The following is a 23498-nucleotide window of genomic DNA, read 5'->3' as shown; positions in this document are numbered from 1 at the left end:
GATCTTACTCGATTTTTTAAATTTGGACAATTAAATCTTTATTCGGATAAAGTGGTTAACAACTGAAATTTCAATAAACAAACTTAATGATGGTATCAATAATAGAAAAAGAAGTGTAAATCACGCCCTGTATTCCAACCGATAGGCCTAATTCAAATAATTACATAAAAGAATCTGTGCTTAGTCCGCTTTACCAAGTGCGAGGGCACAAGAATTAGCATCTTTATGCGGCGCATATTGCTGTGGCGCTTTCTGTTAGCGTCTATCTTTAAACAGGAAGAATTGCTATTCCCTTGTTTTCGTGAGCGACAGTTTATAATAACGAAATGATAAATCAGTTGCTGTACTCAAAGTTATATTCCACTCCGTTTTTTCTCTCCTTCCTCAATAATGGAAGAAAGTAATATGCTGTTGGTTCAGTAATCTTACATGTCTGCGGGAAGGAAATAATCTTGTCATCCGATTGATTTATATAGACAATGATATAATGTGGTGAGAATTATTGCTAGAGACTAGATTTTATTAATTAACTTCCCGTTGTATTTTTTATTTTAACTAATAAATTATATATGTATAATAAGTAGAACTAATCTTTATATATACATGGCTTTTCAGCAAATAGACTTTCGTTAATGTGCTAGACCTAAAATCTGCTGCCTTGACAGATTTGAAAAACCATCTATGAGAAAAGCTTATCTTCAAATGTTGGAGAATTATCTACGGAACGTTTAAATATTTTTATTAATTTGAGGGCAAATTTAGGAAGAAATGAGTTTGAAGCTCACAGGATAAATCAGTCAAGGCCTCAAGGAGGACTCAGTGCGTCATGAAAGTCTCCGTCAACTAGGAAACAGTTGGCATTGTCCGTAATCCTCGGGGTATGAGTACAAACCGAAGTGAAGCGGCAACGTGAGATGAAGCGGAAATGTAAGGAAGAATAGTTCGTAATCCACCTTCTCGAATAGCAGCAACGTGAAGAAGTGGTAAGACGCACCCAGTACCGGCATTTCCATTCCTCAATGAAAAATTTTTAATGTCTCAATGAGAAAAACTTTTAATTTAATGTGATTTTAATATGATACTAAGAGTGCCCAATACGATCCTAAAACACAAAAACGAGCAATTTTGCGGAATAGCATTGTTTTATTCTGACTTACAGTGAATGTTTGGAAATATTGGTACTTGGACATTTTAGATATCTGCCAGCACCTGCATATTTTAAATCGTTAGTTTTTGACACATTGCGATACCTTTTTTTGTAAGTGACGCTATTCTAGTACTTTATACTTTCTCAATCATGAGGAAAAATCGCACAGTTATAACTTGTCTTGAAAGGGTCCGTCTGTTTTTTCTATGTCTACTATGTTGAATACAGCCGTCATAGATTCATTTGTCGTTCGTTACATGTTATTCACTGACATTTGTTCCACAACATCATCCTGTGACTGCAACAATTGTTGGTGAAGCTGGAAAATATAATTGGTCGCATGTAGGAATGTGAGCAAGGTCAAATTGAGTAGATAGTTTTAAAAAGGTGGACGGGTTGATAGCATAAGTATGTGCAGTAGATACGCCTCGAATCATACGTAAACAAGTAGTGTTGACCAATTGTAAAAACACACTGGAGTTCAAGCAAAAAACAAAGTGCGAGATGTATAACATGTCTAGTCAGCAAAACAAGGCCAACAGGAAGCCGATATGGAGGTACATTCATCCCTAGAACAGAAACAGTTTTTGAAGAATTTAAAAGGAATGAGTCAACATATTGAAGTTGGTTTTTTAGTTTGTTGGGATGAATTCAGTTCGGTAGTTCATTAAGAACAACAGTTCCACAGTGGATCGGTAGTGATAAGAAAGTATGATAACTTAGTGAAAATTCAATGGATTGTTGGTATCCTTTAATATTGTTATTATAAACATGTTTCCTATTATAAACATGATATTGCACGATATCGTACAGAACCAATAAAGTTATTATCGACATTGTAGAGTTTTGTAGAGTTACAACAACAAGAGTATCCCATTAAACAGTCTCCCTAATTGACCTCAGATGTTCAGAAGTTTTTTTTTACTATTTCTTCGAGGACAATATAAGTGGAAATTTCTAAAAAAAAAAGAAAAAAAAAGTTACGACTGTAGTACCGCTTACCGTTAAAGTGAGCTTAATAGCTGCAGAAAAAAAAAATTCTACTTTCTAGTTTTGTTTGCAAGGAGTACTGTCATCACTATTAACAACAGCATACTTTTTTCCTGGGTATAAAATAAATGGCAAGTTGCTAACTTCCTAACAAAATGGGCAGTTCTAAGTTCTTATTACTGATTGGTTTCTCCTATAAAAATTGTTAAAAGATATTAAATTTCCGTTCGACCTTGTTACTATTCACTTGTTTGCAAATTTCGAAATTTTAAGCTTTCAAAATTTCAAACAGTTGAACACAAAAACCTCTGAAAGGCTCAATTCATATTATATTTGGCAGCAAAGATGAAAAAGAACGATTCTTTCTAATTGATTTCACGAACGGATGAGCCAAAAGTTTTGATACAGACCACCTGGAAAACATCATTTACAAACATGATTATTATATATTTTGGAAGGACCACAATTTCTTTATTTCCTCCAAATTAAATAATTATTATGATAATCTGGCAAATTATCTTGTAATTAAAAATTGACTTTTACCCATCTTAATTCATATTCTTCAAAACAAAAACACCTGTTTTCTGGTAATGGTTTGAGGCAGTTGTCCGTTATAACATGTAGTGATTCACTAAAACGCCGTCGCTGTCGATATTGCTGATCACGCTGCATATCCTCTAAAAACAATAAGATCTTTTTATAGTATACTGCAGTATTTTGTAGTATGCGAAGTTATACCAGCATACAAAAAACTAAAAGTTGATAAAAGATCTAAAAAGCCTACGTTTATCTGGAAGAGTTGTGCAATCCAGTAATCGTGGCGTAGTTCCTTTACTTTTTTCGAACAGCATCTAAAAATACTCTTATATATTAAAAAAATGAACTGAGAAAATACATACAAGAAGGAGGCAATCGAACAGCCAAGAACTATGTTTCTATGGAAGTTTAACAAAAGAACTACCTGTAATCGATTCATATCCGAGAAGGGTGGAAAACCATTGGCCATTTCGCATATCGTTATACCAATGCTATATACATCAGATGATAATCCATAACCATACAAATCCTAATCGATTTAATTTAGATTTAGAAAAAAATTTAATTTAGATTTTATTTAATTTAGAAGACAAGCAAAAGCGGAGTCGAAAAGATCCTAACATTTTGTATTTTTTCAAAGCAATGTATAGAAATAAATCAGATGTCCATACATTTGTTTACCTCTGTGAAACAAAAACTTTTCAAGAAAAGAAATCGTACTTTGAAAGTTCAGAGAGCTAATCAATGCACATATTTTGAGTGCATTACACATCTTACAATATGGAGGAAACTCTTTCTTTGCATGCTTTCTACATGGCTTAATAATATTTCATATTATTAAGCTATGTAGAAATATTATTATGAAATATATTTGACAAAACACTTTAGGAAAACTAAGTTACAAGTTCAAAACTATTCTGGGGATCTTTAACTAAACTATATTGCATGAAATTTGCTATTTAAAATTTAGCAGTTTTTCCTTACAAATCTTTATCCTACAGTTTGTTACCACTGAGCTAACAAACCTGTCTCAATATTTCAGGTGCCAACCACAGCAACTCATCGGAAATTTCCGCATCAAAGTTATGTAAAACATTATCGGTACCAGTTAGCTCATTACGCTGCAAAAATACACAATGGCGAAATCCAGTTAATTTCACCGCGCCCGTTGAATGCAGCAAAATATGACTGCATCGTATAGACCTAAAATTTACATTACTTTCATAGTTTAAGTACAAAACTTCTTCGGTGGCCAAAAACTTCGGCTTGCAAACTTGAATTGAAAATTAGAAACAAAACCATATGGAAGTTTTCCTTCTTTCAATACCTATTATGACCTCTTCCTAAACTTCATTAAATGGCATCTTCTCTAAACAGCAGTTAGTCTAAAATAAAAACTAATCTATGGACAATTTTCTGATCATGCAAGTACTGCACGGCTAGCAGGACATTTTTAAGGACTTGAGCAATTGCTTTTTCAGGCAGACCACATGGATAGTGATTGTGCACCACATTTAAAACTGAACCTGAAAATGTAGTGAAAATATGAAGGCAAGAACAGTGAGTTAATCGAAAGAATGCGAAATTTTATAAGTTTACAACACTTGTTAATGCTTATCAACGAAGAAAAAAAACATGTACTTCTTTCTAAATTTATTCTAATCAAAGTAAGATCCGTAATATGAGAGTACCCATCTTCCCAGTGAGCCTTTGTATTTATCTGTATCAATAACAGAAAATAAAAACTAAAATTGTAATTGTTCTCAAAAAACAAACAGAGATCGCAATAGATTGAGAAGACATAAACGTCACTTCCCACAGAAATTATCTGATTAACTGAAATAATACACGGATGAGACAACCATTTCAAAAACCATACTTCTTCCTGGAACAAATATAACTAAATGAAGAAAGATATTCCATAAAGAATACGTACAAATTAACAGCAAATTAATTTATAATCTTAATCATAGGAAAAAATCGCATACTGCAAGCTTTAATTGATTTCAATTTTAATAATGCAGAAGCTTCAAATGTTTCTTTTCAATTCTTAAAGATTTAAGATTTATACCAATTTTTCTGAACACAACAGACAACAACCTTTATCTTATCATAATCCATCTTTTCGGTGGGCAATATCCGTAGAGCGGCGAGACTTTCATCTGCTAATCGTTTTACAAGCAAAACATCGCTTAATCCAGAACATGCTTTACCTTGGAAACAAAAATAATTCAGATTTCTTTCCAAAAATCGAGAATATTATTTAAAAGTTTAACAGTATAAAAACGAAAAAGAATCAATCCGTACATGTCATTAACATCTTTCACAAATCATTACCTAGTGTTCCGCATATAGTAAAATCGGGCAATGAAGACATCATATCAAAATGCTATCTTTTGGCCGTCTTTTAAAACATTAAATTATACTGAAAAAATAAATCTTACATCTGATTAATTAAATGTACAACGACCCAACCATAAAATTCTGCCATTTCCACCTCAACCTTAAGAAATTATCCTCATTTACAATGCATCACCATTATTCTAACATTAATAGAACAAGCTGAATTAATTTTTAATTCTATGTTTTATACCATTTCACAGCGATAATTCGCAATGGTAGATATTAAACTAATTCAGTCATTCTATCCTTTCTAAAAAATTCAGTGAGTTAGATCAACAATCAACAGGAAGTAATACGATCTAGACGACTGGATCAAAGCACAATGATCTACGTACAAATAGCATTTTAAAAAATGTAATCAACATTTATTTCATCTCCAGATCAAATAAAAAAGCAGTGGAATTTCAGGCAAAATATTTAATACGAAAACAGAACAACAATAAAATGCGAGTCGTTTTAAATCCCAAAAAATGCCATCAGATTTCAGATTAACAAACATTAGGAACGTTTAAAGAGATTGAAAATCATAATCCAGAACCTGCTTTACTGGTAGTCATGATAATTTTGTAGATAGAATAAATGGAAATTGGACTGCATGACACAATCGAACAATCTACAACAAGGTCGTTGAAGGCATAAGATAAAGGCTCTTTCCAATAAATGAAAGACATCTTGCAACAAAACTATTTTGAGTCCCTAATACAAAAGTTTAAAATGTTCGGCACAAATATGCTAATTAAATCACTGAAATTAAAAAACTCTTGAGTCTTTATTCTATACAGGTTGAAATATTTTTTCATTCAAAGAAATTTTATGTAAAGATGTTTTCAATAATCGAGCAACAGTAATACAACCTGCATAACTTTGAGTAGGTAAGATGTTTTATAACATACATGGTGAGTATAATACCATCTGTTACTACCTTGATCATTATTATTATTAAATACGCCATTTAGTTCCTCGGCTTTACTAGTAATTTTCACTTTTATTAATATTTATTGAAATCATTACTGAGCTCCCAGTTAAACTTTGTGAAATCAGTTCTGAAGCTTACACACACCTTCGCTGAAGAGCGCTTTTAAGTAGGCTCTCAATTTTATTATTAACTCCTCCCTCGCAGACTGAAATGCAGTTTTACAAAAGATATATTAACAAGATGGTTATTTAATTGTTTTGTCAAAATAATTCAAAACAATTGAAATACAATAACATGAAAAAAAGGACACTAAGCGTCTACTAAGGAATGCATAATTCTGTACTTTCCAAACTCATCTTTTCTCATTACCTTCCAAAACTCACTTAAAGCCAACTTTTGAGTTGAAGTATGAGGCAGACATTTGTTACATTAGATATTAGAAAGCACTTATTAAAAGGAAAAATAAAATATGATACTATTCTTCAATCTTGTACAACTGGGAAAGGAGAGAACATACTGTTGTTACTGTCGTTGATACGCATACTACTTTAATTGAATTGTTTTTGGAATAAAAAGGAATTTGGAATACGATGAGGGGAAAACTGTTAAATTGATGACTACGAATTTCTTAAATCTATGTCAATCAATTAAATTAATAAAAAATCTGGAACATCAATAGACAAATTAATCATATTCCTGGAAATATAAAAAAAAAAAAACTAGTTAAAGAGTTCAGGAAAAAGTATTAAAGAAGCAATCTACAATGGAATATCAGGTAATTGGAGCAATGTTGGTTCTTATTATTTATCTTCGCACAAAACTGACTTTATTATAGTGCACGATACGTAACTAGAAAATGTCTCCAAATTTACTGAGGAACAGCAAGTATTTTACTCCAACTGACAAGCAGACTATTTCCATTTATCAACATTGGGTAAATGTAACATACAGTTTTCCATTCACAAAGTAAACAATCTTTGCAAATAATCGTTAGTACTACCATCGGCATCAATGCTCTCACTGTGATGCAATTCCCATATATCTGAAGTAAAAAGTATGAAACTTGTTTTCAAACAACTCTGAAAACATTTAACTGCAATTCAAATGTTATTTGCCTATTATATTTCACTACAAAATGGCCCCTAGAATTACAAAAAGTAAAAGCGAATATATGTTGGCAAATCATCATCAGGACTTTACAAACGGACCATAAATATAACCTAATTTAAATTATTCAAGTTTTAACTTCATCCCGATCTCTCTAGTTTTTCTACGATACAGTGTCTTTATAAAAAAATTTATTTCTATATTTCCTACTTTGGAATAACTAACTGCTTTCCATTCACTCCATTATCTTCTGATACATAAATATCTTGAACACAAGAATCAATATCACCTGAAAGAAAAAATTACTTTGTCTTGAAATCAATTTTTTTTTTTAAAATTGTGTTTTTAATGAAGAAGAATTTAAAAAGTGTCATATAATAATAAGTCGATTCGAACAATAAGCCGACCCGAACATCTGAAAAAAAAAAAACATTTTATTCCCACAAGCTATATCACACTAACGTATAAAATATAATATAAGAGGACTTTAAACTACATCATTTTTCATCAAGCTAAAATTATCTGTGAAAATCTTCCTCTGAACACTTTAAGGTAAATTCGTAAGTTTCATCGGTGTTTTACAATGTATTGGGCAAAGTTCATCATTCAAACAATTATTGAAAATACATCTTTCTTAGTTTCAAAAAAAAAGTTTTTTTTTTTTGCTTTACAAAATGTCAACATTTAAAACCTTAATATCTTTGAAAAGTTCCAAATTACAGGCCATAAACATTAAAAAGAATAATATCTTCCTGAAATCTGACCAGATCTAATCGGAGATATTTGTGAGAATGATGAAGGTACTGAAAAAACTGGTGTCATATCAATAGAAACAGGGACTCCAACTTGTACCGGTGTGGCTACTGGGAATAAAGGTGGAGAAAGGAAATGATTAACTGCTTGCATCATCAGCAGTACTAAGGGGGTCGTTGGTGTTGAAAGAGGCTGTGCTACTGGTGCCAAATTTCGAACTAGATTCACTGGAAGATAAAAAAATAAACACCTCGTAAAAACTCAGAGAAAGTGAATAGCAGCTTTACAGTGAAAGGTGAAAAAGAATGCCCATGCTTCAAGAACATCCAAGAAGAAAGAAACTTCTTCTATTCATTTCAGTTTTTAATCAACAAACGAAATCATCAATTTGTACATATATATTTGCTTATTCGTTTGTTTGCCTAGTTAGCACACATTTACGGTACAACACGAGACTGAGAATAGTAAATAAGCTTGCAAGCAGAATTCCATAATTTTACATTACCGGATGATTTCGCTACTTCAACAAAACCGTTGCTTCTAACAACTGATGGTAGGTTAAGTGAAGTATTCGTTGAAAATAGTGGGAATTCTGTCAAATGAGATTGTGGACAGTTGCGGGAGATACAGCAGGCAATGGCTCAATAAAAACAGGTGGAGGATGTGATAGTATTTGCGGTATGAAAGTACGAAATTTATTTTTCGCAAGTACACATGTAGATTTTACACCAGCAGACAAATACTACCAGTTGCCGTGCCTATCGGATTTGGAAAGTTCCTATAAAACAAGGAACTTGGCTAAATGTTTTTTTTTATTATTAAAGTGATTCAGACAGTAATTAAATTACCGTGAAAACTATGTTTTATAACTGTGGTCTCCTTGATGACACACACTGGGACATTTAGTTGCAGGAATGAATCTAGCTATGCTTCTGAAAGTGTAGCAAATTTAATATAACAAAAAATTCTAATAAACATTGAAATATTGATAAAGATTGTTTTTGTGCTTCAAGGAGCTGTTTATACTTTTTCAACATCCGAAATAATCTGACTAAACAGAAAAAAATTTAACACCACCTCATCCGTGTGAATTTTACATATGTTTTTATTATAAATAACAACGAATCGAATAAATGTACTGCCAATGTCCAATCTGGTAATTCTGAAACAAAACCATAAAATGCCTTTAAAAGCATGATGTTGAAGATAAAATTTGTAGTACGATGTCCTTATTCAATTAAATTTCTTAAATATTTGATCAAGCATAAGGAAAAGTCTCTTACCACTAAAACTAGAATCTTAATACAAGTTTTAGAACAAAATACTGCTTAACATGAAGTGTTTTGTAAATAGAAACGCAATAACATATAGTAAAATGTACATTACAAAGCTGTCATTTTGATTAGTATGAAAATAACTGCTCTAAATATGTCATTTTGATTAGTATTTTGATTAGCATGAAAATGATTGTTCTACATAACCTATCTACAAAAAAAAGGGAAGGAAAAACAAAACTTAGTTATGCCTGTTACATTTTCAACACTTGATATGCTTACTTTTTTATCTTATTCTGAAATTTACCATTTAAATAATCAAAATTAGCAAAGCGTTCGAAATGCTCGAATGCTGGAATAAGCATATCTCGCCCAGAACACTGTTCTATTGCTGTTTTCAAGTCTCTGACTTGTTGTTCGAAATCTTGAGTTGAGTGGAGCTTGAAAACAACGAAATGAATCTAGCTTAAGAAAAAAATAAATTTAGCTTTAGTTTCAGATAGGGATGGAGAGTTATTTGGTTAATCTCTTGGCACCGCAATTCATTGTTGAAATAAAAAAGCTATCAATGTCAATATGCTTTATAAAATAATTGGAAAAATTCCTAAATACGAAACCAGAAATTTCACTAGTATTGATTAAAAGAACAGCTATCGCAATCTAAATATTTTTGAAACTTAAAATAACTTGCTTTGTCTATAATGCTTTGCATATGAGATCTATGATGCTGATCACCATACAGTAAAGCCGACCAATGATCTGGAGATATACGCAAACCTTGCTGAAAAGCTACTTGTACGATTTGTGCATCATGCTCACGACGCAGTGCGTCATAATCACGAAACTGTGTTTTCAATTGCATCAATGACGATTCACCTTCACGTTTTAATACCTATAAAAGTAGTTAATTCACTGTAGAAAACTTATTGCAACACATGTTCTTAAAAACAGAAATAAACTGTTAAATAGAAAGAGTACACCGAATAAACATCTATAAGCTGCTTCTTCAAGCTTTGAATGACCTTGCCACAAGAAACTGCAACATGTTAAATGCCAAATAAAAAACCAATTTTAATGAGTTTAAAAAAATCAGTAATTAAGCATACACATGCATGAATTGTTTATAAGTAACCTACATGAAAGCAACCAGCTCGATAAAGCAACTGTACAACATGACCAACACACGTTTTCGAAGCTTGCGGATAATCAACCCGCAGTGTCTGCACAATATATAACACCAAAGTTTTACGAGATATCAATGCACCGTCCGAAAGTATCAATAAAATAAGCTTCAGAATTTCTTCTTGCATAGCTGCTCAAAATGGTCTTGTGGGTAAAAACAGTATGATAAAAAGAAAAATTATTCATAAAATTGCTAAAAATAAAATCTTGTGAACAAAGACAGTACGATAAAAAGAAAAATTGTTTTAAAAATCTTTCAAATCACCAATCAATTCCGATCTGAAGTTTCAAGTTAACCTCCTCTAATTTATGTTTTAAACATCAGACAATCAACTAAAGCTTTTCTGAAGCGCCCCTTTCATTGGAACAATATCAAGCAAGCAGAGAATGACTACAGACATATCTTAACATACCTCTTACCTCCTCAGTCCAATCTCCATAGCCTATTATGACTGAAAGTCATGTTCATTTAGCTTTTTACCTGGACCTAAGAACTGGCATCCTCTAGAACGTATACTAGACCACAAAATTGTTGATATATTAGAATTATTTTGATGATAAATGACCAATTCTGAAAGAGCACGTTCTGCCAAAGCACGTGCTGTTTTAAGTGCCCGCTGCAGACCCTTATATTCCATCAACTGATAACACAACAGTGATATTAATTTGCGCTGCATCGGCCTGCTTAACTCATCACTCCAAACACTTCCTCCTGAAATTGGACAGAATTAGGCATAACATTTCATTATTTAGAAAAAACTATAGACATGAAATTCAATCTGAAGGGAGGGAGAGAGAAATCTAACTCTGAATTTGACGTAACATTTTATTTCACAAGGCTCCAAATACTAAAATGTTAAATTGCAAAAGCATTACCAAATAAGCACTCGACAGGATGTAAATAAGAGGCTAGTTCGACGAGATTCGACTCAATATGTCGATATTCATCGGACAGTTCTTGATTAATTTCCGGTTTACTATTGATAAATTCTGAGAGGATTGAGAGCAATGCAAGATTTGGAGGTAATTTTTCGAAAGGAATGGAAATTGCTGTCTGGAAAAATAAAAAGGAACATCCCTATACTAATCTCGAAAACAAAATAAAAATAAATCTCAAGAGTAAGCTTCAAGAATAAAACAAGTTGAGTACATAACAAGTTTTAGTGCCAATTAGTTTATGAACATCACTAATGACTGTTACTTAGTCATAAGTAAAAGACTTCATATAAATTGTTTATTCTTAGTTCGCATCAAATGTTTAAGAGACAAAAATACTAGAAACAAAAATAATTTCGTCCTCAAATGTCCTTCTGCAGTTCTACTTAGTAATTAAATAGTTGATTTTAAATCTTTATAAAGAAAAATTTCTCAAAATACCTGATCCAACGGACAGGTACTTGTGTTAAGCTCATTAAGACAATTATGACATATTGTATGACCACAAGCAAGATTTATTGGCAGTTTTTTGGAGCTAAAAAGCTGAAATATGGTCGTGAAATAAAGTTGGTTTAATCAAGTCATAAAATTCGTTATGTAAACTAATTTTTCTTATGTGTCAGTAAATAAACTACAAGATATACAGACACAAAACTTTCCTAACATTTATCTCGGACACAGCAAACAATAAAGTTCTCAAGGAAAAAATCAAAATTTATCAAAAGATTTGATTTTACCAACATTCATCAAAATTATCAGAAATTTATCCGACTTCTGCCAGAAAGTTCTCAAGAAAAAACTCAAACATTTTAATGCATCGAAATCTGACAAAACTTGTTTTTTTAAACTAACAAAATCTACCAAGAGAAAGGCAATGTAGTGATGAAAGTTACATGGATTGAAGTATTCCTAAAAAAAAAATGCAAATACTATATCCTTTCAGCAATTTTTTTAGTTCAAAGTCCTCACATTTAAATTCGTAATTAAAAAAATTAGATAACTGTGGAGACTGCTAGGTGTAAAATATTACATATAAAAAATATGAAAACAGAAATGAGGAAACTTACTTCTGAACAGATACGGCAACAAAGCACGTCAGACCATGAAGCGCTCTGACCTGTAGGGGCCATTTAATTCTGCCAGCAAATTAGCAATGCACCAATCCCACCCAATGAAATTGTGGACTTTTGTTGTTTAATCGGCTAACGGTGATTTAACTGGAAATCTTAAAACAAGAGATATTATAAAATCCCAACTATACATAATGGTACCATTGATACCTCGGTAATAGTCAATTGCGCAGCCTTACATGGATTGAAGTATTCCTGAAAAAAAAAAAAATGCAAATACTATATCCTTTCAGCAACTTTTTTAGTTCAAAGTCCTCACATTTAAATTCGTAATTAAAAAAATTAGATAACTGTGGAGACTACTAGACTCATTACTTCACTACTTCATCATCATTCTTCAGCTAATTTATTATTTTCAAAGTAATGAATGATAATGTTAGCAGCCGAATATTGAGCACTCAATAGTGTTTCTCTAATTCCGACAATTTCTCATGTATTTCTTCGAAAGTTTCGAAATTTCAAATTTATGATATCTGAACTTATTTTCCATTATCAATCATAAACCCTAAACGACAGTTAGTTTCCTTTTTCGACATTTAGCAGAAGTCGTTGTTTTTAAAAAATCGTAGATTCCAGCTTCGATTGCACTCACCCTTCCAAGAATGGAAGTATGGCAGTCAGCCAAGAATGAATCCCTTTTACTTTTACTACCCCCTTTACTATAATTATTCAGCATTATTCATCAGCAACTTACAATACTGCAACATTTGTTGAACCAAATATCGTCTAATAAATTGCGACAGGTCTAAAGAACTCTTCGAAATGTGCTATAAGAAATTATAAAGGACTGAAAATTTGGACTATTTTTCAGCAATATGGGCGACAAACCGTAAATTTGACCAAAAAGATGTCATCCAAAATTTTATTGTATTAATGAGAACATTTTGGAAAAGTCTTGAAATATCTTAATAAGCTGCCATTACTAGGCGAATAAACTAATGAGAATGTAACTCAAACTTCACTACTAAATCATCAAACATATAACAATAAAAAAAATCATTAGAATAGTTTAATAAATGAAAACTTCGGAGTATCACATACAAAGTGCGGACTGTCTGAAGAAACAAAATTACCAAATTGTTATATTTCTTATCAGTGCAAAAGTGCAAAAGAATGCAACTGTTACTATAAAAATATTCAAATCATCTTACGGTTCTTCTGTTTAATCAATACCACCAATGAAAACGAAAATATACACGTTAATTTTTAAGATACCTACTTCTGCGCAATTCGTTCACTTTCACACATGAAAAAATATTATCACAAAACAACAGCTTCGTAATTTGTGTAACAAGCGAATTCATTAGCAAGGTTATGTTTATGAGAAGGTTGGAATTTACACTTGCGTGCGTGAAATAGTCTTTCGACCTGAAACTCAAGGAATCAACCTCAAAATAAACTTACGTGCTTCAATCGAATTAAACAGTGGGAAAATAAGTAGTGATGTAAGTTATCCTTTTATAAGCAGTAATTTCATAATGAAGCACCTCAAGAAGAGACACCACTTACTGAAAAAAAGTTCTAATGTTTTGGAAGGTAATCACAAAGAGGTGAAATGCTAAGCAAAATACATGATCTCTGTCATTACATACAAGCCGTCTACATAGCTATGCAAAGACGGTTTGATCTATAAAAGCTTTTGAACTCAAAATGTTACTTAATCCTAAAATGACATCTACATAGTTTTCAAAACCCAAGAAAAACTAATATAAACTTACAAGTTTCGCCATAACTAATCCTGTACAAATTAATAATTTCGTTGTGGAATCGCGAGAAAGCAGTCGTACTGTTTGTGCTACTTTGATTAAGCATTCATCAGACAGAAATGGTGGATCAATAACAATTAAATCAAATGTATTGTGGTACAACTGGGGTATTGTCAAAGGTTTGCGATAATCATACCGGACAAATTCTTTAGCAAATTTCGTCTCAAATCGACGGTCATATTCAAATAGTGTTACTGTGACACGTTCACAGATTACGCACTGAAATGTATGATAATTTTTGTATTGTTCAGAGAGCATAAATGATTTTTTAGATAACTTACATCATGATTTAGGAGATAATCAAGAAGTGTTGGACATGAAATGCATGCAATTCTTCCACCATCTCCAGTATTTCTTACACATTCTTCAGCAAGTTTTAAAGCAGTCTCTTCTGAATACCAGAACTGGCTCAGCTAAATTAGAAAGTCATAACTGAAGTATAATAAGGTTCCTTCGTTGAAAATATATTCTGCCCAATGCTATATTAAGACATATTAAAGGTATTCGGAATAGTGAGGTTTTTGTGAGAAATTTAAAAACTGCAAAAAGATAGAGTGAAGAAGTTAAGTAGCAACTGATTCACAAAACTTGTATCGTCATGTGAACCACTTTATGAATGACGAACCTGCCAATCTTCTTTAATAGTGACCTTATCAGAGGCATTCATTCCAGCATAAAATTCTGTCAGTGCATTCAACGCCTCAGCAGATAATTGTGGAGTGTCATCCCTATCACCATCATCAGAATTACGTCCAGCTGACATTGCTGTACTCTTAAGTAGTTCATCATTTGTGTCGCACCAAAAATCACTTTTATTTACACCACTATTTCCAGAATGATGCAACGACCGTACTTTTTCATTAACAAAAACTGGGCATACGAGGTAGTAGAGAGATCTCAATATTTACATGCAAATCTTTAATTAAAGGACAAAAAGCAATTCAGATGTTTTTAAAATAGTAATGAAACAATCAATAAATGATACAAATTTAGGAACATTCGACATAATTATTTCACCTCACTTCGGAAATCCCTCGTTAAACATTCAGTTGCCTCATTATTAGTTTGGTAACAAACATAACATGATCAACCTTACCTTGGACTGTGGTTTTGGTAGCCTGCAAAGGAAGATTGTGGGGTAGCTTACAATTTTTTTAATGGCAAAACTTTGAGTCAAAATAGCCAAATTTAATAAATGCAAAAAAAATCGCTGCGAAAATTAGAGAAAACTGACACAGCAAAAATGAAAAGATATTGAATAGGAAAACTCATGCATCTCTTATAGAATTCTAGAAAGGACTGGAATTCAAAGCACAAAACTAGTTATAGCACAAGAAGTAACACCACTCATAATATTCAATTTAAAGAAACAATCATTTCCCATCAATGAATACCCCTTTTGATAAAAACTCTGATCCACTCTTAATAAATTTCAGATTCTGAACTGCACTATATTGAAAAAGTAAACCCCATTAACAAGCTCAGGATTTTCTGAAATGCTCCAGGCAGTTTCAGCGCTGAACATGGCAGAGGATGTACACAATACAAATTATTTCAGTTTAAATTTCTAGATTCCTAAAATTAGTACTGAAGTTTGGTTTTAAGGAATTTATTTTAATGCAATCTCAATTCATCTGCCTGTGTGTTTCGAAAACAATGCATCACCTAAACAGACACCTCCAGAAACTACAAGTCCTAAATATCCAGACCTTCAAAAAATAAATTCAAAAGAAACTCTTCTGAAGCACGAAAAAGCAATAAAGGATATGATCCATATATTATTTCTCGAAAAAATAAAATGCACTGCACAAAACTTTATTTTTTACATTTTACAATGTTTATGCCAGAAATTGAAGAAAAGGAATTCCATCCTATCTCAAAAGCTTTGACAAAGTGCTGGAGTAAAAATAGACTTTGTAATAAAGAAAAAATTGCACAAGTGAAATTATTTCGTAGCATAAACATGCGTGTTATTTGAAAACGATCCTAAGCAGTTTCTAAAAGTTTTAACAGTTGGAAACTGTTCAGAAAATAAATAAACTTAATAATCGTCGCATGGGTTTTTTTGATTGTTCTAGTTGCCTTTAATGTGACGGTGTAGGATCTGCAGGTGCATCGTCGCTAGGAGTAGTTGTCTGTTGAGTACTGCGATATTTCGTTAACTGCAGAATTTAAATCTAACGTTAGAAGTGTTTACGAAATAAAGATAAATTACAAGTTGGAACAAAGGAACAGAAAAGATTTCTTTCACTTATAATGTGCATGAATCATCATGGATGTCTACTTAGTACATCCTACCAAAAATATTAAGGAAACTTAAACACTATAATCAGTTATAATCCCATATTATATGAAGTGCATAAAACCCTAGTTATACAATACTCTATTAACTCATTCGATTATAATCTTTGTTTCGATTAACAATTATTTTTGCTTTATGTTTAAAAACTTGAGAAAAGCAGTTTTACTTATGGTTCCAATAATGTCAATAATGTTATTTCATATCTTAATATACCATTACTACAGCTTAAGACAAGTGGTTTCCTGGCTCGAAGAAGACTAACGATTGAAACATGTTAAGAGTTACCACAATGAGTTAAATCAAAATTATAGTACAAATTGCAGATGCAATGTTTAAATTTTTTATGAGCCTGCAAACATATAATCCAGAGAACCGCTTACGATTTTGCGAACATGTTCTCTTGCTAAAGCGACTGCTGTATCGCTGACATCACCAATAGGTTCAATGGAATCAGCTGTATATGGTGGATGGATTAATACACGATTAAGTACTTTGATATTATTACCTGACCATTCCACCCTATGTTCCAGTCTGCAATTATATATAATTAAATTAAACAGATATGATTAACCTTGCACAGTGATAACGTAAATTTACTTTTGTTTAAGATATTCTATGTTTCTCTGAATAAAGGGAAAAGAATGCCACCAACAGTTTGCTGAAAGGGAACAGAAAGGAAGGATCAAATGAAGCAACCGAAAACTCCTAGTAAGTTGAAAGAATCATAAATTTACCATCAATTCAACCGATGCTTGGAACTTACGTTTTCCTGAGATGAATGAAAGCTCGTTGTCCCTCAAGCGATACATTAGTTTGCATTATGGATGCTTTCTTTCGTGCTATTGCACGGTTCATTCGTTCTTGCACTTGCTTTGTGGATATCTGCAAATTTGGCCAAGGCAAAGATTGGTCAACTCCTTTATCTTTCAAGCATGTTACCTGAAATGAGAAACTTCTCTTTGAAGTTTTACTTATTTTTAACAAATTTGTACACACAACCTGTCTTCAACTGATGTCACTCAATATGCATACAGAAATATCTTTTCTAAGTGATTTCACTCAGTCTGCATACAGAAATATCTTCCTTTTTTCGAAAACTTTTTGGTATCGAATGACTTCTCAAACAGTATTATCCGAAAATCAAAATAATATATACCTGTGCAACAAGCGCCAGATTGACGATACGTACCAACGGTACTTTACCTGGTCCTGAAGTATCTCCTGAAAAAGTAGGCAGAGTACATGGTAAGTCCTGCATTTCAAATCTCATTCTGCCGAAAAATTTGTAGAACAAGCGACCGCACATTCTTCAAATTGCGTGCTTCATTTTATCTAATAGCTATTGCTGTCTAGATAGAGACATTCTCATTTCTGTCTAAATAAAGAGATTTTCCGGCAATTCTGGTTTAAAGTTCTCTGCTGATCACATCTATATATGAGACTTGTAAATCCCACCGAATGCTACAGTAGTAATAAACAGATAGTTGAACTGGCCACTTCTATACGTTGCTAAGAGCAAACTTGACAAAAATATAAACTTAGAACAAGAAGTCGGGTCGGTTGATCTGAGCAGATCACCTGACCAACCGTCGTGGAGTTCAACACATTTCGACATTCCAACACACTGCCTACAGGAAATACGACATTGCTGTCCAAGACATTGTTCGAGGCTGCCTCTCCTACAGCTGCATGTGCGCTGGACAGTTGACGTGCCAAACTGCTACTGCTTTCCTCGCTCATAGATTCAGGAGTTGTTATTGTAGTTGATATCGCTGATCGAGTGTTAAATATTGTCATCGATTCCTAACACTTTTCACGTCTCACTGTCAAACAGAATCACACTACTCTAAATTCGTCGAAAACAGAGGACAAACAAACTGAAATATGAAAGAATAAAGAACCGCTTACAACAGCAATTCCTAATTTGCGGTCATCGTCAAATGTACATTAAATGAAGTCAAGTGTCACACTGGTGAACAACAAACAGACAAGCAGTGGGAGACAAAGTCAGCGCATGCTAGAAGAGAAGTGAAGTGAAGGATGAGCCAATCACAGACCTCCATCCTAAAATCCAAAACCATCTCCAGCACCTCACCCTGCACCGTCATCTCCCAGATCGATACTGAATCGTTGAAACACCGGCCGACCGCGAAATTATAGTGAGGTAGATGAGGAGAGAAGAGTAGTGTCTAGACTGTTGATCTAGGAGGAGGCCAGATATCCTTCACTCATTGTTTTTAGTAATTTCCTTTATATCTTCCTAACTGATGGAAGGATGTTACTCGTAATGAACATTTCTGTTGTTGTAATGTCCACTTCATTGCTAATGGTTTAGACCTGAGCTTGTTGTACAGAGGTGAAGATTTCAGTAAGACAAAAGATATTGGGTTATTTTTATATTTAGTGATAGTCATAACTACCGATTTTAGTCAGTTGTCGATGGGAAGCATAGGATATCATATAACGGCTTATTAAGGTTGTTATTTAGTCTGATATTCCGCATCATTGTCGGGGACAAGATTGTTCTTGAAGATTTGATGTAGAAATATAGCAAATATAGCGATTCGTCTTTCTTATCTCTATAAAATATGTAATTGCTAAATTAACTTACTAAAATATTTCCTTTTCCGGGACTTCTGTGCTAAACTTACAATAAGCTCAACTTCAGTAATATCCGGATATTGTATTCAAACTTCAGATGAGAAAAGACATCAATTTTACCTTATCTTATTGTTTTTATGAACCGAGTGAGCAGTGACCAACCAATGGAATCGTCGATGAGTACTGCTACATCAATAGCATTTCGAAACTGGCAAATGTCAAATAATATCGAGTCATTAGAAACGATCTATCGGTATGATTCAGCTGAACAACAAGCTATACGAGCTGTGAAGCCGTGGGAAAAAGATCCGCATTATTTCAGAGTACGAGTCCTTCAATACCTTTTCAGTTATTAATTATGTCCTGTATTGGTTCTGAAAAATCTATCAGTATGATTCAAGCAGCATCTAGTGTCTGAGGTGTTTGGATTAAGTCAAACATTATTTATATTCTTTTTTAACAATAAAATTCATGACATTATGATTCCAGGAAATCAAAATTGCTGCATTGGCTTTGCTGAAAATGGTAATGCACGCAAGGAGTGGTGGTAATTTAGAAGTAATGGGATTAGTACAAGGTAAAGTGGATGCCAATACATTGGTCGTGGTAGACAGTTTTGCTTTACCTGTAGAAGGTACTGAAACACGAGTAAACGCCCAGGCTCAAGCATACGAATACATGACGACATATACAGACAGTTCAGAAGCAGTAGGAAGGCTTCACAAGGTTAATTATACTAGAAAACTACCAAGAGCAGAAGTTATTTTTCATTTTTGACAATAGGACATTCAACTGGATCCCAGTGTTTATTAAATTCCTTCAGAAATTTTCGCTTTGGTTGGATTTATGCACTTTGATCGTATAAATGTGATTTTATGATTTAATACATTTTTAGAATCTATTATTTTCCTGATTAAGGTCGTAGGATGGTACCACAGTCATCCAGGGTATGGATGTTGGTTAAGTGGAATTGATGTATCTACTCAGGCCCTCAATCAACAGTTCCAGGAGCCATTTGTGGCTATTGTTGTGCGTTTTGATAGTCCCTCAACTTTTTTGTTTTATCAGATTTAATTTTATTACGAAATTATTTTTATGCTCACGTAATAAATTTTCGTTTTCTTTAAAGCATCGACTGTTATTTTATCTTTATTGCAGGTTGATCCTATCCGGACAATGTCGGCTGGGAAAGTAGAACTTGGTGCCTTCCGAACTTATCCGAAGGGTTATAAGCCTCCCGATGAGGTTCCTTCAGAATATCAGTCGATCCCATTAAACAAAATTGAAGATTTTGGTGTTCATTGCAAACAAGTATTACATTTATCGTATTTAATTTCTCCATTATTTCTGGTGCTTATAAAATTGCTGTCCAAGTCTTATAGAAAATTTTGAACACTGTCCTTATCTGATGAAGGCATAGTATACGGGAAGCACGCTTCAAACTGCAAACAATTATAATGTACTGATTCTACCTTTCTATAATCCCTATGTGGTTCCAGGTAGGTGTTAATATTTTCAGTATTATTCTTTGGAAATATCCTATTTCAAATCAGCTTTGGATGCACGTCTCCTGGATTCTTTGTGGAACACTTATTGGGTCAGCACTTTGTCTAGCAACTCATTGGTCACCAATTCTTCGTACATTACTTCGCAAATCAGTGATCTCGCTCAAAAATTAAAAAATGTCAGTTAAACTCGAAAGATTTTTCAGATTTCTGGAGTTTTCTATTTTACTGGAAGGGATGGTTCAACTGCGAAAACTTTAATATTATCTTGATATAAGAAACTGAAGTTTTAGGTAAGCAAGTGCAAAAGTATTCAGGGACCGCGTTCACTAGATTCAACAATAGCAGATAAATTGTCGAAGATAATTAAAGATACAAGAAAGGTTTTTTCGTTTAGTTTTATTGGTGCTCATCAAAAATTGATTGGGAAGAAGTAGTTTGTCTTCAATTTTCGCCAGTATTCTGTGACTTTTTGTAGAGAATGGAATTCGGGTGTTTCCGAAATGCACATTATCATATACATTTTTTGATTTCAGTGACAAATTTAAGCCACTTGAAAATCTTTCCCCTTATCTAGATAAGCTGTGAAGTCACGCATGGAATGATGGTTCAGATGGTCAAGAATGCATTATTCAACCACGCTTTCTTTTCTTTTTCGGAAATAGAAAAAATTTTAAGTAAGATTTTATACTTACAAGCATGACGTTGCATCTTTAGACATGATTCTTATCATTCATACGAGGCAATTAGCAATTTTGGGCTTCCGCAACGAAAAATATGACCCTGTGATGACGGTCACTCATACGACTACTTACTCATTACTAAGGAGTGAATGATCATATACTGCAGGTGGTCCTGGTGAAACAAATAAAAATTCATAAAACTCAAATGTAAGCACAATGATTCCCCAATTCCGGAAATTGTATTATACTATGATCGTCGAGTATGATTCCCCAATTCCGGAAATTATATTATACTATGATCGTCGAGTCTTGAAGGTATGTATATTGTAAGAAATAAATTCTATTTTAATGATACGGATTATTTGTACATTGTAGCAACAAAGCACTTTCGCTCATGTATCGAACAAAGACAAAAATCCTCCGACAAATTAAATGTCATTTAGAATCCCGAACTAACCTATCACTTCTCCTTTCCTTTAAAAAAATATTTTTTATTTCAAAGCGGAGTTTAATATTCGATGTAATTGGAATTTAACTTTTTAAGTATATGTATACAACTGAATCCAGGTTTGCACAAATATCGGGTTCCATTATTCTAATGCCGCAGAAGAGAGCTTCAATTAGTTGGTGGAATACGTGTGGCTTAAAGGGGGGAACGAAATACAATGACCTCGTTGATGATTATGCTGGTGTTTCTGGATAACTCTGTTACCTCTAAATATGTTGCATGTTACTTGCTATGCTATTTACGAAAGAAGAGTATTAGTTTAAAGAAGAATGTTTTATTCAAGTCGCTTGATTAACAAAAAACAACAGTGTTCATGCGATCGACCCAGCGTTTGAAGCAATCCTGGGCCACAGATCCGCACACTCCTTGGCTACTGGCCCAGTAATGGCCGAGCCCTTCATTTCACCTTTGTTGTTTACAATGACGCCAGCATTATCTTCGAAATATATGAATGAACCATCTTTCCGACGGTACTGCTTTCGCTGTCGCACGACTACTGCTTGCAGGACTGAAAATTTCAATTTATTATTGATCAAGGTAGGGAATGACTCCTGGTAGCACATCTGCATTTGGACGGCACAACTGAACTCAGGAACCTCCGGAACGCAGGACAGTTTAATCAGTAAAATTGCATTGAAAATTACAGAATCAAAAACAAATGATTTGGAAATGACCGTCATATATTTGGGTATTACTCTATTTTACAAGCCTCAGACAGCCAAGGATTTCTGCATAGAATAATCAGTTATAGTTGCGAAACCATCCTTCGAGCATCCTCATCGGCGCTTTATTCAATTATACTATTGCAAATATACTTCATTTAAATGTTAGTCGAATCGGCGCGTTAACAGCGCGAAATTGACCACTATTCTACGGATCTTGGCACATCATACAAACAGAAAGAGACCTTTTTTCCGTAGTTCAGGTTTGCCCTTCTTGACGGAAGCAACAAACATATCACCAACACCAGCGCTCGGCAATCGATTCAAGCGTCCCTTAATTCCATATACCGCAATTACGAACAGATTTTTAGCGCCAGTGTTGTCGGCACAATTCATAACAGCACCAACTGGGAGACCCAAAGAAATACGAAATTTGGCTCCCGACGCTCCACCACGTCCTCTCTTCGACATATTTTAAACCTGAAGAGTATCATCTATTTACTAAACGCAACATTTAGCAAATAGATGATAATGCAAGAACTTGAAAAAAATCCTCATGGTCCAAACATTATCATACTATCCTACGATCGAATCCTTGTCACTGGCGTGATGTCATCATCAAACAATATATATATGCTTATTCATGCTGTCATGGATTGATCCTTGAAGAATCCGCACAAGCAAATAATGTGGTAATAGTGTATCTTCAGGTAGAGTATTGCAGTTCATCATGGGAAATTCAACTCATTCAAACCAGGGATAAAAAAAATCAACTGTTCAGTGCTTACATAAAGCCAAGTGAACCATCAAGCATTTAAGAAGTGTTCAGACACATAAGCACATTTATCATGCAGTTCTTCTGAACTTAACGACAAGCAGAAATTTATTTATCCAACACTCACTTATTTTCTATAAGTAAAGAAATACACTACTCAACAAACACACTTTTAAGAAGCAAGTAGAACCTCAAAACACAAATCCGACGCCTCTAAACCTATTATATGACATCAACAAACCAATTTGTTTCCCAAATAAAAGTACGGCCCATAGTTACTATTCGAAAGTCGAAGTGCAAATAGCATCCCAAAGCTGTGGT

The 23498-nt window shown here is 33.4% G+C and overlaps 6 protein-coding genes across 11 annotated transcripts; 1 reads left to right on the top strand and 5 right to left on the bottom strand.

The window, feature by feature from the left end:
- Nucleotides 1-843: 843 nt before the first annotated feature.
- Nucleotides 844-5051, bottom strand: Bma-strd-1 (Uncharacterized protein; the record flags this gene model as incomplete). The annotated part of the gene is made up of 10 exons (XM_001900748.2): nucleotides 844-1015; nucleotides 2521-2550; nucleotides 2715-2814; nucleotides 2922-2988; nucleotides 3099-3203; nucleotides 3700-3877; nucleotides 4107-4200; nucleotides 4451-4559; nucleotides 4775-4887; nucleotides 5012-5051. 10 exons carry the CDS (start codon nucleotides 5049-5051, stop codon nucleotides 844-846), a joined length of 1008 nt encoding a protein of 335 aa, XP_001900783.2.
- Nucleotides 5052-7010: 1959 nt separating this feature from the next.
- Nucleotides 7011-12375, bottom strand: Bma-rle-1 (Uncharacterized protein; the record flags this gene model as incomplete). Of its 2 annotated transcripts, none has more annotated exons than XM_043076889.1 (12): nucleotides 7011-7035; nucleotides 7311-7389; nucleotides 7865-8080; nucleotides 8748-8785; nucleotides 8931-9015; nucleotides 9435-9567; nucleotides 9819-10019; nucleotides 10264-10442; nucleotides 10791-11021; nucleotides 11186-11363; nucleotides 11687-11788; nucleotides 12313-12375. In XM_043076889.1, the coding sequence occupies 12 exons, from the start codon at nucleotides 12373-12375 to the stop codon at nucleotides 7011-7013; spliced, it is 1530 nt and encodes a 509-aa protein (XP_042932823.1). The 2 variants fall into 2 exon arrangements, with proteins under 2 accessions (XP_042932823.1, XP_042932822.1); XM_043076888.1 differs by having other exon boundaries at nucleotides 10264-10439.
- A 1260-nt stretch (nucleotides 12376-13635) lies between these two features.
- On the bottom strand, nucleotides 13636-14904 carry Bm5142 (Uncharacterized protein; the record flags this gene model as incomplete). The annotated part of the gene is made up of 4 exons (XM_001900746.1): nucleotides 13636-13743; nucleotides 14094-14360; nucleotides 14423-14554; nucleotides 14767-14904. The coding sequence occupies 4 exons, from the start codon at nucleotides 14902-14904 to the stop codon at nucleotides 13636-13638; spliced, it is 645 nt and encodes a 214-aa protein (XP_001900781.1).
- A 1321-nt stretch (nucleotides 14905-16225) lies between these two features.
- Bm10690 (Uncharacterized protein) lies at nucleotides 16226-18240 on the bottom strand (the record flags this gene model as incomplete). 2 transcript variants are annotated; one of them, XM_043076886.1, is made up of 5 exons in its annotated part: nucleotides 16226-16303; nucleotides 16824-16974; nucleotides 17207-17382; nucleotides 17600-17664; nucleotides 17982-18240. In XM_043076886.1, 5 exons carry the CDS (start codon nucleotides 18238-18240, stop codon nucleotides 16226-16228), a joined length of 729 nt encoding a protein of 242 aa, XP_042932820.1. The 2 variants fall into 2 exon arrangements, with proteins under 2 accessions (XP_042932820.1, XP_042932821.1); XM_043076887.1 differs by having other exon boundaries at nucleotides 17982-18183.
- A 941-nt stretch (nucleotides 18241-19181) lies between these two features.
- Nucleotides 19182-21430, top strand: Bma-csn-5 (Uncharacterized protein; the record flags this gene model as incomplete). Of its 3 annotated transcripts, none has more annotated exons than XM_001900744.2 (8): nucleotides 19182-19367; nucleotides 19534-19770; nucleotides 19963-20073; nucleotides 20203-20355; nucleotides 20564-20728; nucleotides 20843-20932; nucleotides 21127-21226; nucleotides 21399-21430. In XM_001900744.2, the coding sequence occupies 8 exons, from the start codon at nucleotides 19182-19184 to the stop codon at nucleotides 21428-21430; spliced, it is 1074 nt and encodes a 357-aa protein (XP_001900779.2). The 3 variants fall into 3 exon arrangements, with proteins under 3 accessions (XP_001900779.2, XP_042932818.1, XP_042932819.1); XM_043076884.1 differs by having other exon boundaries at nucleotides 19209-19367; XM_043076885.1 differs by lacking the exon at nucleotides 19182-19367 and having other exon boundaries at nucleotides 19567-19770.
- A 621-nt stretch (nucleotides 21431-22051) lies between these two features.
- Bma-rpl-23 (Uncharacterized protein) lies at nucleotides 22052-22873 on the bottom strand (the record flags this gene model as incomplete). 2 transcript variants are annotated; one of them, XM_001900743.2, is made up of 2 exons in its annotated part: nucleotides 22052-22248; nucleotides 22648-22873. In XM_001900743.2, the coding sequence occupies 2 exons, from the start codon at nucleotides 22871-22873 to the stop codon at nucleotides 22052-22054; spliced, it is 423 nt and encodes a 140-aa protein (XP_001900778.1). The 2 variants fall into 2 exon arrangements, with proteins under 2 accessions (XP_001900778.1, XP_042932817.1); XM_043076883.1 differs by having other exon boundaries at nucleotides 22648-22696.
- Between the last annotated feature and the right edge of the window lie 625 nt (nucleotides 22874-23498).

Source organism: Brugia malayi, assembly GCF_000002995.4.
Source record: "Brugia malayi strain FR3 genome assembly, contig: Bm_v4_Chr1_scaffold_001, whole genome shotgun sequence".
Taxonomy (NCBI): Eukaryota; Metazoa; Nematoda; class Chromadorea; order Rhabditida; family Onchocercidae; genus Brugia; species Brugia malayi.
The sequence above is the reverse complement of the archived record's forward strand: the minus strand, read 5'-3'. Positions and strand labels throughout refer to the sequence as shown.